The sequence below is a fragment of the Eupeodes corollae genome, chromosome 3 (assembly GCF_945859685.1).
Source record: "Eupeodes corollae chromosome 3, idEupCoro1.1, whole genome shotgun sequence".
NCBI classification, from domain to species: domain Eukaryota; kingdom Metazoa; phylum Arthropoda; class Insecta; order Diptera; family Syrphidae; genus Eupeodes; species Eupeodes corollae.
The window spans coordinates 121,747,151-121,760,173 of record NC_079149.1 but is presented as its reverse complement, the minus strand read 5'-3'; the positions used below and the strand labels follow the sequence as shown (position 1 = coordinate 121,760,173).

The following is a 13,023-nucleotide window of genomic DNA, read 5'->3' as shown; positions in this document are numbered from 1 at the left end:
CACAGTTTGGTGCTGTTTATGGGCTGGTGGCATCAATAGACCATACTTCTTTAAAGATGATGTGAATCGTAACGTAACAGTGAATGGTGGGTGCTACCGTGAGATGATATCCAATTGACTTGCATGACATGTGGTTTCAACAAGACGGTGCCACATGCTACACAGCACGCACAACAATGGACTTATTGAGAGCCGAGTTCAATGAACATTTTATTTTGGCACGGGGCAATTGGCCACCTAAATCGTGTGATTTAACACCTTAAGACTATTTTTGTGGAGCTATGTTAAAGCTTATATTCAGACAAGCCCACTTCAATTGACGCATTGAAGCATTTATTCGTGAGATACTAGCCGAAATGTTGAAAAAAGTAGGCCAAAATTGGACCATTTGAGGCGCATTAAAGGTCAACATTTAAAAGAAATAATCTTCAAACGTCAAATTTATTTGGACCGTACTATCGATTAAAATAAAGATTTTATACATTTTTCAGAATTGTATGTGTTTTTTTGTTTTAAACTTTTGTATAACTTTTTAAAAATCACCCTTTATTACTTTTTATTCAGATTTTTTGTTATTTTCCTACAATTTTTTTTTTCTATTTAATTCTATTCCGTACGTTTTAAATGTTCAATGTTTCAAAAATTGGTCATTACATTCTGTTTTCAAATCGTTTTGAAATCAGACTAGTCCAAAGTCAAACAAAATTATGAATAATTCTAGACTTGGTACATAAAGGGAGTGTATTCCCAATTGATGACCCCCCCCCCTTTGAACGAAAAAATATGTTTCAGATTTCAAAACAAAGAATTGTTAATTATCAAATTCATATTTTCCAATTGACAAACCACATACAAAATTAAAGTCAAAACATTCACATCAGTTAATAACATTTTATCACCTTTTTTATGTATACATAAGTAAATGATAATAAATAATTATGTAAATTGATATATTGATTAACTTTAAATAAATAGCTGTTGTAGTTACCTAATTGCTGTTGTCACTATCTCTATAATCGAAATTTCATTATGACAACAAACATATTCTTGTATATATTTATTATATAAAATTCGCATTGATTTTTTTGTATATTGTTGGTAGAGATATACAAAAATTATTATAAATATGTTTTTTTTTTGGCTTGATGTTCAATTTTGCATGAAACTCTTTTCATTACGGTAATTAGATTTTTCAATTAGGAATCATTTAATTTTTATTTTGTAGTACAGAGCAATCATAAATAAATTTAACCTTAATGCTTATGGTTGTTATAATTTGTAGTATATTTATAAATGTACTGCCCACACATCGATAAACTTTAATTTATACATTATTATTATTATTGTTATTAAAGTTTTATGTTTTTATGTCTTTTACATACATTATTTTTAATTATTAAAATCCATAATAAATAATTTATTTCAAATGAAATTCAAAATATTTTTTTTAACTGTCTATATTTTCAAATAAAATCTATTAAAAATTAAATTAAATTTTATTGTATTCATAGAAAAATTAATTTAAGTTTAAAAATAATATAAACATGTAGATACAATATGTTCTATGTATTGTATACTTGTCTACAAAGACCTTAGGTGATATTTTAACAAATAAAATAAATCCAATTAAATTCACTTTTTTGTTTCATTCAAAAAATGGAAGAGTATGTTCGTGTATAGTGGATGTCCATATGGTTTGTGAATTTTTTAAATTCAATTATTATTCAATTAGAAATTTAAGAGAGAACTGGCAAATTAATTGTCAATTTTCCAGAAATACTCACAGGATTAAATTATTTGAAATATTTTTCGCTTTTTCCCAGTTCCATGGATGAAGTAGCAGCTGCTGATATACTTTTATTATATTCACAAATAAGTGTGAATGTACAAAATTCAATTGTTGGGTTATATTTAAACGAGGAATATTTAAGTTGAAAATAAATTTGATTGTAGACGAGTTTTTTTGTATTTTGATAAAGTGTCTGGATCGAATTCAACACAATGATGTGGATACAAATTGTGTACCCTAATTGGGACAAGAGAGTATAATATAAATGTAAATATGCTTCATATAGTTTATTTCTTCTTTTTAATAAAAGAAAAGATAAGAAGTAAGTTAATATAAAAATTTAAACCTAGGGTTTTTTATTTAACTTATGTTGGTAATATTTTAAAATTAAGACTCTTAAATAAGTCTTCTAAATCTAAACTTACTAACTTTATTGTAAGTTAGGGATCAAATTTATACGCCCAACACCAGTACTTTGGAAAAGGTAACTACGCAGTTAAAACTTAAAAAAATATCATATCAGAATGTACAAATTTTGCGAAGAATCAATCATAATAGCCCTGGAATTCAAAACACGTTGACCAAATATTAAATATGAGTAAACTATTGTTAAATTAAAAAATCGTTTTTATCCGAAAAATGTTTTTAAAGTCAGTGATCACTATAACGTAAATCGGACTACAATTGTCAGGTATATTCTTACAGTATGCAATAAGAAAATAATAAAAGCTATTTTAATTTTAGTGTTTTCTTTTAAAACATTTTAATGAACATATAACGGTTCAAAATCGATTTAAAAACATTTCATACTTACAAAGATAAATCTTGGTAAGCTTTCAGCCAAAGTCGAAAGGACAGAATTCTTGGATTGTTCTAAAGTGTTGACGGAAGCGTTAGCAGATGTAAAAAAAAATTACTCAAGTCAAGTCATTTGCAAAACGTTAGGACTTTGTCCATTAGAACTATTTAAAACCCTTTTACGTATCTAAATCCAAAAAGTCCTTAAAATTTTGACTTAAATTGCCACATTTACAAAAAAAAATAACTCTTTATTTAAAAACAACAAAATATTTAACTAAATGATCTATGTTTCTTTTATGTGTTTAAGTCTAAGTTGCTCATAATGTTTAAAAAAAAAACATCAATGTGAAGAATGTGAAGCCCTTAAATTTTGAATTAATTGAAAAGAAAAAATTAATAAAATACTAAAACTAACATGTTTTGTGTGTCCATCAAACAATATAATTTATTAATAAAGTACATTTTAAATGAAATAAATAAACACGCATAGAAAATCATTTCGGGAACGCGTCTAAAAAAATTCAAGGTATTTAACCCCGTCATTACGTAAAACACAGTACTTTTTATACAAAATCTAGTTTTAGAAAAATCTAGTTTTAGAAAAAGATACTAAGAGATTTTTATGATTAAGAATAAAAATGCAAAAATAGTTTGTCCGATACCGCACAAATCTTTTCAGTGAACATATCGATAATCGATCAAAAAAAAAAATTGAGTGAACGCAGCCATTCGGTGTCAAACGTCAGTCGACGAAGGGATCAATAACAAAGCCGGCTGTCAGAGTATTTATCGTCAAATAAATTATATATAAATAATAAGTACCTTTTCACACGACACAAAATAAAAAAGTAACCTCAAATATTTTCCTATTTACAAATGCAGATCGCATTAAAAATGGCCGCCGTATAATCAAAGGACGCAGTTATTTGAAATTGTCATTTCGTAAACAGTTATTTCGGAAACATTAACGGACATGGTTTGTCGTGTTTTGCTTGTAGAAGATTTTATATGTAATGTTCTCATTATTGCTAGTTTAATATAGATACATAATATACCCATTTTATTAAACGAAGCTTAAATTATGTGCTTTGTTTTGTTTTCGTTGTTTTATGAAACTTAGAAAAAGATAAGATAAGATATTTACTACTAAGCAATATTACTAAAAAAGTATAGAATTCTATGCGGTGCCCTGTCAAAGTTTATTAATATACTAAAAGTCGTCATTATAGCTTGCAATTTTTGTTTGTCATAAACCCAATTTTGAAATTTGCAACCTTGGTAATTTTGAGCCAGTTGATCTTAGAGTTGTTTTACAAGGTTTAGAATTAAGATTTAGATAAAATTTATTTTTCATTTTAAGCTTAGCAAGTAATATTGCAACAAAAAAAAAAAAAAAACAGACCAAAATATTGTAATTTGCATTTCAACAGACCTACTTCATATTTCGAAAATTCGAATTTAATTTTAGATTTGTTAGGATTTTGGTTAAATGTTTATTACAAATGTAATTCTAGAACATTTTTTGATAACGTTTAATGATAATACTCACATAAGTATCATTGCAATAAAAAACCTGGAAAAAAGTTTTTACAGTTTTTATTGTTTATATAATATAGTAAAATAAAATCGTATAGTAAAATAAATTTGAAGTGAAGATTTGTATTTATTCTCGAGATATATTCATCCATTTTTATGTAGTATTTATATTTTTATTTTATACAAAAAAAAAATGGACAATTGGATTTTTCTTAAAATGTAACTTAATGTAAAATTAGTTTTAAGTCAATGTTTTTAATTTTTTAATTTTTGCCAAATCATTTTGTCTGAAAATCACTTCGATCACTTGGGTACACTATAGAGTTTTGGGTGGATATGACATTGAGTGTATGCAAAAGTCTTTTGCATTAATGGCAAACCATACCGTTGAAAGTGAAAAAAAAAACAATTTGGCTTTATTTTACATATCTGAAGTTTAATAAGACCAACTATTATAAATTGGCTTTATTAAACTTTACAAAAGTTAAATAAGACCAATTATTTCAATTTGGTCTTATTTAACTTTATTTCACGGCACTTATCAATTTAAGTTCCCAAACTCTTTAAAAAAAAACTATATACTTTTGTTTTAAAATATTTTTCCAATTTTTCTTAAAACATCAAAAAGATTTGTTAAGATATGTGGCGTTTAAAGATATTTTAAGCCTCTTATTAGATGTTATTGTAATTCGTCCGTTTCAAAAATTTAAAAATGTTGATATTTCTTGACGATTCAAGGCCCCTGCCTCTAATACCATAGTTTTATTTATACATTAAAATATTGAAAATAACAGTTTTCAAACTTAAAAAAAAAGAGAAAAATGCATAACCTTCAAAATTATTTATTTATATTTTTTTAGGAAAAATTCAACTTAAAGTTTTTTTTCTAAAACATGTAAATAAATAACAACAAGTGTGGATTACATTCCATCTTTAAATGTTTCCCAGTTTTCTAGGATTTTTGTATAGCTTTATAAAACATGAATGTAAAGGATTGACAAGTAAACCAAATTTATTAAAATAAACGTATCTGAAAATATTTTCAAAAACAAGAAATGTGATATTAAAATAGAAACAGTACATTTTTGCTAAAATTCGATATAGGTATATATGTACATTCCAGCAGCTTAATCGAACTAAAACAAAAATAAAACTTGTCCTTCATCAGACTTTAAAATTTTACAATCAATACAAACAATTTTAACTCCCAGGAGAAGAAATTTTATATTCCTACATTCACCTAAGTTCAAATTCTCATGTGAAATGGAATGAAAGGTTCCCAAATAAATTAATTTAGTATAATCTGAAGTCAGTTGGGTAACCATAATTCATAAGATCAAATACCTAGACCTAAGTTCTATGTAGTACGTGTTACGTTTACAACTGTGTATGTTATGCACTTGTCTCGTTTTTTGTTATTTTTGGGACCAACTAGATTAAAGAACCATTATCTGTACTATACCAGGCTATCAGGCATTCAGACACCTTTATGAATAACTTAAAATTTTATATAGAAACTTAACAAAATAGTCACGTACATAATGATATTTTGATTTCATCGTATCATTTCTATGTGTTGTGTCTGCTGCTTATAAAACAATTCTTAAAATGTGCAATATCTTATCATAATCCATCCTTTGAAAGGAGAGCTTAAAAATAAAACAAAAAATGGATAATGGAAAATTAAAATATCCTTAGGTTGTTATTCTTACAACGAGCACTAGGTAACGTGTAAAGTCTAATACGTTTTTAAAAGAGACTTAATAAAAGTGTAGATACACATATATATAAATTCTATGAACACGAGTATCGCTTTAAGCTAGGAGAAAATTAATTTACGTTTATAAGATAGTATAGAGTCTTGTAGCTTTTGTTCTGAATCTTAATCTTACTTTTGACCATAGAAAATTTAATAGACATGACTATAAAGATTTCAAAATAAAGCAATATAGAGGTGTGATTTTGCAGAGCATTCGTTTTTTACTATAAAAGCCACACAATCAGTTTAAGTTTCCTTTTTCTTCCTTAAAATAATACAATCGTTTATGATTGTATTAAATCCTTTATTGCTTTGGATGTCTTTATGGACTTGATTTAATGCTTGAAAGAAATAAAGAACTCCTAAATTAATACTATCTGCAGGACTACAGTCTGATGTGTTGTTAAATTTTTGAGATTATTAGGTAGTAGTCGGTGTTAATAAAACTGTAGCTTTTTATTCCTGTCTTTAACTAATGGATATATTAAATGCATTTCTTTTTAATAACCAGTGGTCAAAGAAAGAGGTTTTAATAGATGTTTATTTTATGTTGACAGAAAAGAAAGGAAGGATTTATAGTGGTTCAAAATGAAATTTTCAATAGAGGTCAATGTTTTTTCTCAGACCCATTAAAAAGTTCTTCATATATGCAAACTCCTAGTTATGCTAATTTGCTGAATAAAATATATTTTCACGGTAGACTAAAATTGGTTAAGAGATTTCTATAGACGTTTAAAATTTAAACATTTAAAACATATTCTACTTAATATTTAAAAAAAGATCCTTAAAACTAAAGATAAAAAAGAAATGTAAAAATATTTAAAATATAATATGTACATTTATGATTTTTTCAATAAAATATCCAACGTTAGCAAAGGAATCAATAAATTGCAATAGTGTGTCATTAAAATGACAGTATTGGTAACTTTCGACAGTCCAAATAGACATAAGAATAAATGAACTTTTTTACCATGGTTGGCGAATAATTCGCTGGTCAACATTTTGAAAATTCGCATCTTTTAATTAAGATTATTGAAATTAATGAATGGAAATCATTGTACGCTCACATTTAAACATTTAAAACATTTAACGTTGAAAGACTTAGGTCAAGGGCATCATTTTGATAAAAATAAACTTTTTGTTTGCTATAAACTGTCAAATTCCATTGAAAATGGGTCGATGAATAGGAAAACATCTACAAAATCAGCCATTTCTAAAATTAAGATGAATCAATGCGTAACGCTTAAATTTAAAATGTATTTTCTTTAGAAAATTCGGTAAAATTAAAAAAATAAACTAGCCTATGTCCATTGTCTTGTTAACTTTTATTTACTTATTCTTTTTCAAAACGGTTTATATATATCTTATTAGTTTTCGACAATTTTTTAAAACAAGCAAGTCAACATTTGTCTTTGCTTATTACTGAACTCTTAAAAAATCTAAGCATAATTTGCTAAATTTATTGTTTGGTGAAACAAAAAGAACAAATACTTTATAAAATAACAAAAATTTTCATTTTCAGAAAAGACTTTGAACTTTGCAAAATTTTAAGTTTAACGAAATGTATTTTGGAAAGAAGAAAACTTTGCAATTTAATACTTTCCTCCTTTCAAATTTGTGTTTGGAGAAACATAATTTTTAAAGTAAAAGCGAAAAGTGTTTTGGTGAAACAGTACCCAGGTTTTTTACGACTCAAACATCTTTTCAAAAATTTGTAATTATGGCTTCGAACTAATTTTCACTTATAAAAAATATTGCTTTCAACATTCGGAAAAATTTTGAGAAGTTTTGAGTTTTTTACAAAAAATAAAAACCTAAACGAAAATTAATACAAATTGATAAACATTTATTTTTGACTCAAATATCTTTCCAAAAATTTGAGATTATGTATTCCAAATAATTTTAACTTACAAGCAATATCGTTTTGAACCTTCGGAAACATTTTGAGAAAAGTCGAATTGACAGTTTTTTTACAAACAAATTAATAAAAGTTGGTAATCATTGTTTTTTCGACGTAAATATCTTTTCAAAATTTTGCGATATTGGCTTCAAATTAATTTTACTTAAAATTACTAAAAGTTTACTTTCGATTGAAATATCTTTTCAAAAAATAAAAATATTGGCTTCAAACTTATTTTATTTCACAGAAAATATTGTTTCGATATTCATTTATTTTTTTATAAAAATCCAACAGTCCGATTTTCCATGAAAAAAAAATAAAACCTTCAAAAAATAGTACGCAAATTTGGTAAAAATTGATTTTCGGTTCTTGATATATCTCGAATTATTTTCATTCATCCAATTTGTAAAAATTTTAGTAATTGGTAAAAAAATGTTCGACTAAAAATCTATTTAACAAAACTGGATTTTCCAAAAATAAATATTGTTGGTAATTTTTAAATTTTTAATCATAATTCAAATGATAACTTTTTTAACAAAACACGAAAACCTGCAAACTTTGAAGCAAAACAGTGTGTGGTTAGCATTCCAGCCTTTTTTTAAGTTTTCGTTTCAACTACTTCCAAATTATTGACTTTTTAATCTACTTATTGTTATATTTAAAAACATAAAATAAATTGTTGAGCGGAACACTCTTTTCTCTAAAACATCATGTGAAAAAATATTTGAGTCATACATTTTAGCAAATTCAATTTATATGTAAAAGTGTTAATACCATTTAGCAACTTCTAACTGTCCATGACTAACGACGACGCGGGCAAGAAACGGTAAGAACAATAGAACAAAAGTATAAACAAATTTCTAGGTTACTTTTTCTCATTAATATTATTTCTCTTTTTTGCCTCATTTTACTGGGTTATTTCTCATATTTTGAATTATGTATATGAAAGTTAAAAGCACCTTAAAATTTCAAGTTTCTGGAAAAACAGTAATTGTGTTAATTTGTGCAAACGTTTAAAATATAAGATGTTTAAAATACGAGATTTACATAGAAGCAGAATAATTTTGTATCATATTTTATTTCAAACTCAATTAATTATAAAATTAATTTTAATAATTTTGAATCCATTTAAATTTTCTTTATATACAGATCATTAAAATCGCTCCAACAGTTCTTATATTTTAAACTTTATAATAAAAAAACACAACACATAGAGTCCTTTATTTGTTGACTTTAAATATAACTTTTCAAAAATTATTTTAGAACAAAAAGTAAGAATATATGTATATTCTCTTTAATGATTTATTTTGACAGATTTAAAAGAACCTTCTTAATCATAATAAATAATTTTTGAAACCAATAGTCAGTAGTCTTCAACATTAAGCTCCTTAACAAAATCTTAAAAATAAATGAAATGTATAGATAAATCTTTCTTCTACCTACTAAAAACCATTTCTTATTTTTGACTTATTGCTAAGGAGCTTAGTGTTGAAGATCACAATTGTCTAGAAAAATAAGTATGTATTTAATATTAAAAATATGTTTTACATTTTCTAAAAATGAAACAAAGGATTAGACTTCCCACACAAATTTGAATCAAAAAAGTATAATTTCATAGGAGAAAATTTAAAATTCTTGAACACATTTATTTAATTTGGATTTTTACTTTTCATTAAATGAGCTATTTTTATACGTACAAGATAATTTATCAACAAATGTTGTAGATACAAAAAATCTATTTTAAGAATTCAATATCTCCTATGTACGTCAAAACTTAATCTGTGAACCATTCATTAAAATGTACCAATCATCATTATATTGAAATAATTATTTGGTTTGAAAAAATTAGAAAAAATTAAAAAAAAAACACGATCTAAAAATATTCTTATCTAAGAATGTATCCTAAGAAAACTTGAGAAACACAAACAGACAAATTGAAATAATTTTCCTATCTTCATTCATTAAGTCTCAATAAAATTATATCTATACCATACCAATATGGCAGACATTCTTCTGCTTGGGTTATCTCATGATTTGACTTTAAAATTAAATGAAAATAATATGAATTCCAAAACCAAAAAGTCAAGAAGTTCCCTTTTCTTCCTGAAACCAAATACAAAATTTCTAACTCACTCCAAAGTTTATGAGAAAATTTAAGTAATGAGAGAGCTTTTTATTGTTAATTCAAAGAGGATATTAAAACCGAAGTTTAATTAATATATATTTTGTATAGTTTTGGGTTTAATTTTAGTTCCTTTTTTTTTTTTTTGTTTGTTGTTGTTATTGTTGGTTGTGTTTCGATGTCATTAAAATGTTAAAATTCTCTCTTAAAACTAAACACCACACTATCCCCAGTATCAACTCATAAAAAACACTCTTCTTCTCTATTTGAAAATAACAAGATAGAGCTACAAAACCACCACCAATTATTATACAGACCTACATCCTTTTTAGAGTATAGTCATTTATAAAATTTGGCATGATATCAAAATGTGTTGTTAAAGGATAACACTAACCTACATCCATCCATACATATTTTCCTACTTTGCTCTCATTATTTTAAACTATACACAAAAACCCAGCTTAACTATTTCATCAAAATTATTATTTTATTTACAACCACTTCAGTTGCCGCGGGTCATTAAACAACAAAAGTAATATTCACCCATTTCCGCCACCGACACACCCAATTATACAAATTTTTCTAGATCATCATCCTTTTTGCCATAAATTTCATAAACTTTTCCACCACCACTGATGAAGCGACTCTATTCCAACTCAATAAATCATCCGGTAGAATAGACGACAACGACGACGACAAAAACAATACAAAAAGCCCAAACTCTCCAGGGTTCGTTCGTCCAAAATATATCTATACATACCCATAGAACGATTATAGATATCCTTATAGTCAACTTTCTATAAAACTTGGGAGTTATTAGTTGTTGTTATCCTTTCCTAAAGGATCTTCCTTTTTTTGTGTGTACACAAAGTCTTTCATAAGACTCTATGCCATCTCACCTTTAGGTACCTTTATCGACAGTGAGAGAAAGTATTTTTTTTCGTTTAAATGATTTATTATTGCACCCACCTCGAAGTCCTTTAAGGACCTGGTCCTGGACAGGGAAACATATAGAATTCAATGATAGGTCGTATAGATAAGTACATAACCTATCTACATATAATTCAGGTATCTTATAGGAAGCGATAATCTTAACGACAATAGTCATACAGAAAACAATAAACCGATATCGAATCGAAAAACAAACTTTAAGGACTAAAGGATCCTTAATATTCGTATTGTATGTATGTAATGTGTGTAAAGATAAACCAAAGGAATGAGTGGAGTAACACAATAAAAAAAGCAGCAAAATATGACATACCAAAAGTTTTCACATTAATAATGAGAATCAGCAAAGTTAATCCATTTGTCAAACACATCCTGTGTGTTCTGCGGAGATATATATTTATATTGCATTCACTTGTTCCGTCCTCTGCTCTGGCTGTTCCTGCTTTAGCTCCTGCTGATTCTGGATTCTGCTTTTGCTCCTGTTTCTGTTGTGGTTTCTGCTGCAGATATTCCAATTTGCTTTTGTTTGCAGTCTGGTGATGATGATGATGATGATGGGGCAGTATTTGTTGTTGTTTGAGTTTATTGTGATATTTGTACGTTGTTTACTCAATTGCTGATGATAATAATAATAATCCTTATCCATCAACATATTTTCAAACACACGCACTCTATACAAACATTTAAAATAAACCCACTTTTCGGAATAAACGGATGTGTACTCCAAACGACACGACTGTAACTTTTGAATCCTTGTCCACGACGACGGTTTTAATAATTTTATTATTATTTAATTTCATAACTTTATTTGATATTTAATATATATCTAATTACTAGAAACCAATCTAGCCCATAAAACCAATATACTAACTAATTTAAATGACCACGCTTGCATGCGAACTGCACCGGTGCAGTGTATCGAAGGATCAAATCGAAAGCCAGCAGGATTCATTCATCCGTCAATAACCTAACCACACGAACTAGCAACACTACTTATACGAGAATGCGATAACACACGGTAACGGTAATGGTCACGGTAAAGGTAGGAAAATTGATGTCCGGTATTTACACTAATTACACGCGCACAATGGATGCATGCATATATCTTTCCGCTTTGAGCCTTATGCCATACGCTACGCACATTGTTAAACTAATTTTGAACATCATACCGAGAATTGCACATGTACACTTCCATACACACTTTGTAAAGGTATCCTGCCATATTTTGTGTGCCTATGGATATCCTTTGCTTGCACTCGGAAGCACCTCTATATTTCAACTATAATGTGTAGCAGTGGCGTTGAGCGTTGGTAGAGTATTGACCAACAACAACCTTAAATGTTTGTCTAAACAATAATCGGATGCAAATTACGAGAACTTTAGACAACACACCCGCCGTCACTCAAAATACTGCAACGACGACGAGGAAGAGACGCCCGTGTTTAAGTGAATTTTAACTTGGTTCTGAGTCAAGGCACATGCCTTTACCTTCAGGGATTTTTAACTGGATTTCCCAAAAGAGGAACAAAAGGAACAATAAATGATTTAGATGGGAATTGAAATCCTTGTTAGTTCGACAGGAGAGCTTAAGTTTACTTAGACTTATTAATTTACCGCCGAAAAAGTCTTCAAGTTCCAAAACTCACGCGAAATATGATTCTTTTAACGTTCACGTCCGTTGTCGTTTTCGTTAACGTCCTCGTCGTTCTTTTCGTTCGTAATTCGTCATTTTCGTACTCGGAAGTAAACACAAAACGAACAAACAATCCAGAACAAACGAACTGTATTCATGCGGTGGTGAGACCGTATTAAAATCTGGGAGATTTATCGTGGTCCTTTCACCTTCATCTTAATGGTCCTTTTTATCTTTAGTCCATCTGGTTATTTTTTGAAGCTTTTTGCTATTTCGCCGAAAGCTCTTATTTTTAAACAGGGGCTTACTCCGAAAATTCATCCATTCAATGGATTCCACATTTAAAGTGTTCTCAGGAGCGAATGAGCTTTGAAGGAGAAGTGGGAATACATTTTAATTCAACACGATTTTCCCCACTATCAAGGTACTACCCCTTAATTGTTTAACAGAGAAGGTGATTTTGTATTTGATTGAAAGGGAAGCCTTTTTTGACCTTGACATTAAAAGCTTTTGATTTGTGACTTTTGGCGGGAGT

The 13,023-nt window shown here is 27.8% G+C and overlaps 1 protein-coding gene across 1 annotated transcript in view; it reads right to left on the bottom strand.

The window, feature by feature from the left end:
• LOC129952001 (zwei Ig domain protein zig-8) overlaps nucleotides 1-12,641 on the bottom strand; it is a 149,246-nt gene extending 136,605 nt beyond the window's left edge. Inside the window, exon 1 of the mRNA XM_056064412.1 lies at nucleotides 11,169-12,641. Coding sequence (XP_055920387.1) covers nucleotides 11,169-11,226 — 58 coding nt within the window. The 5' untranslated portion in view covers nucleotides 11,227-12,641. The remainder of the gene's footprint in view (nucleotides 1-11,168) is intronic.
• Nucleotides 12,642-13,023: the final 382 nt, after the last annotated feature.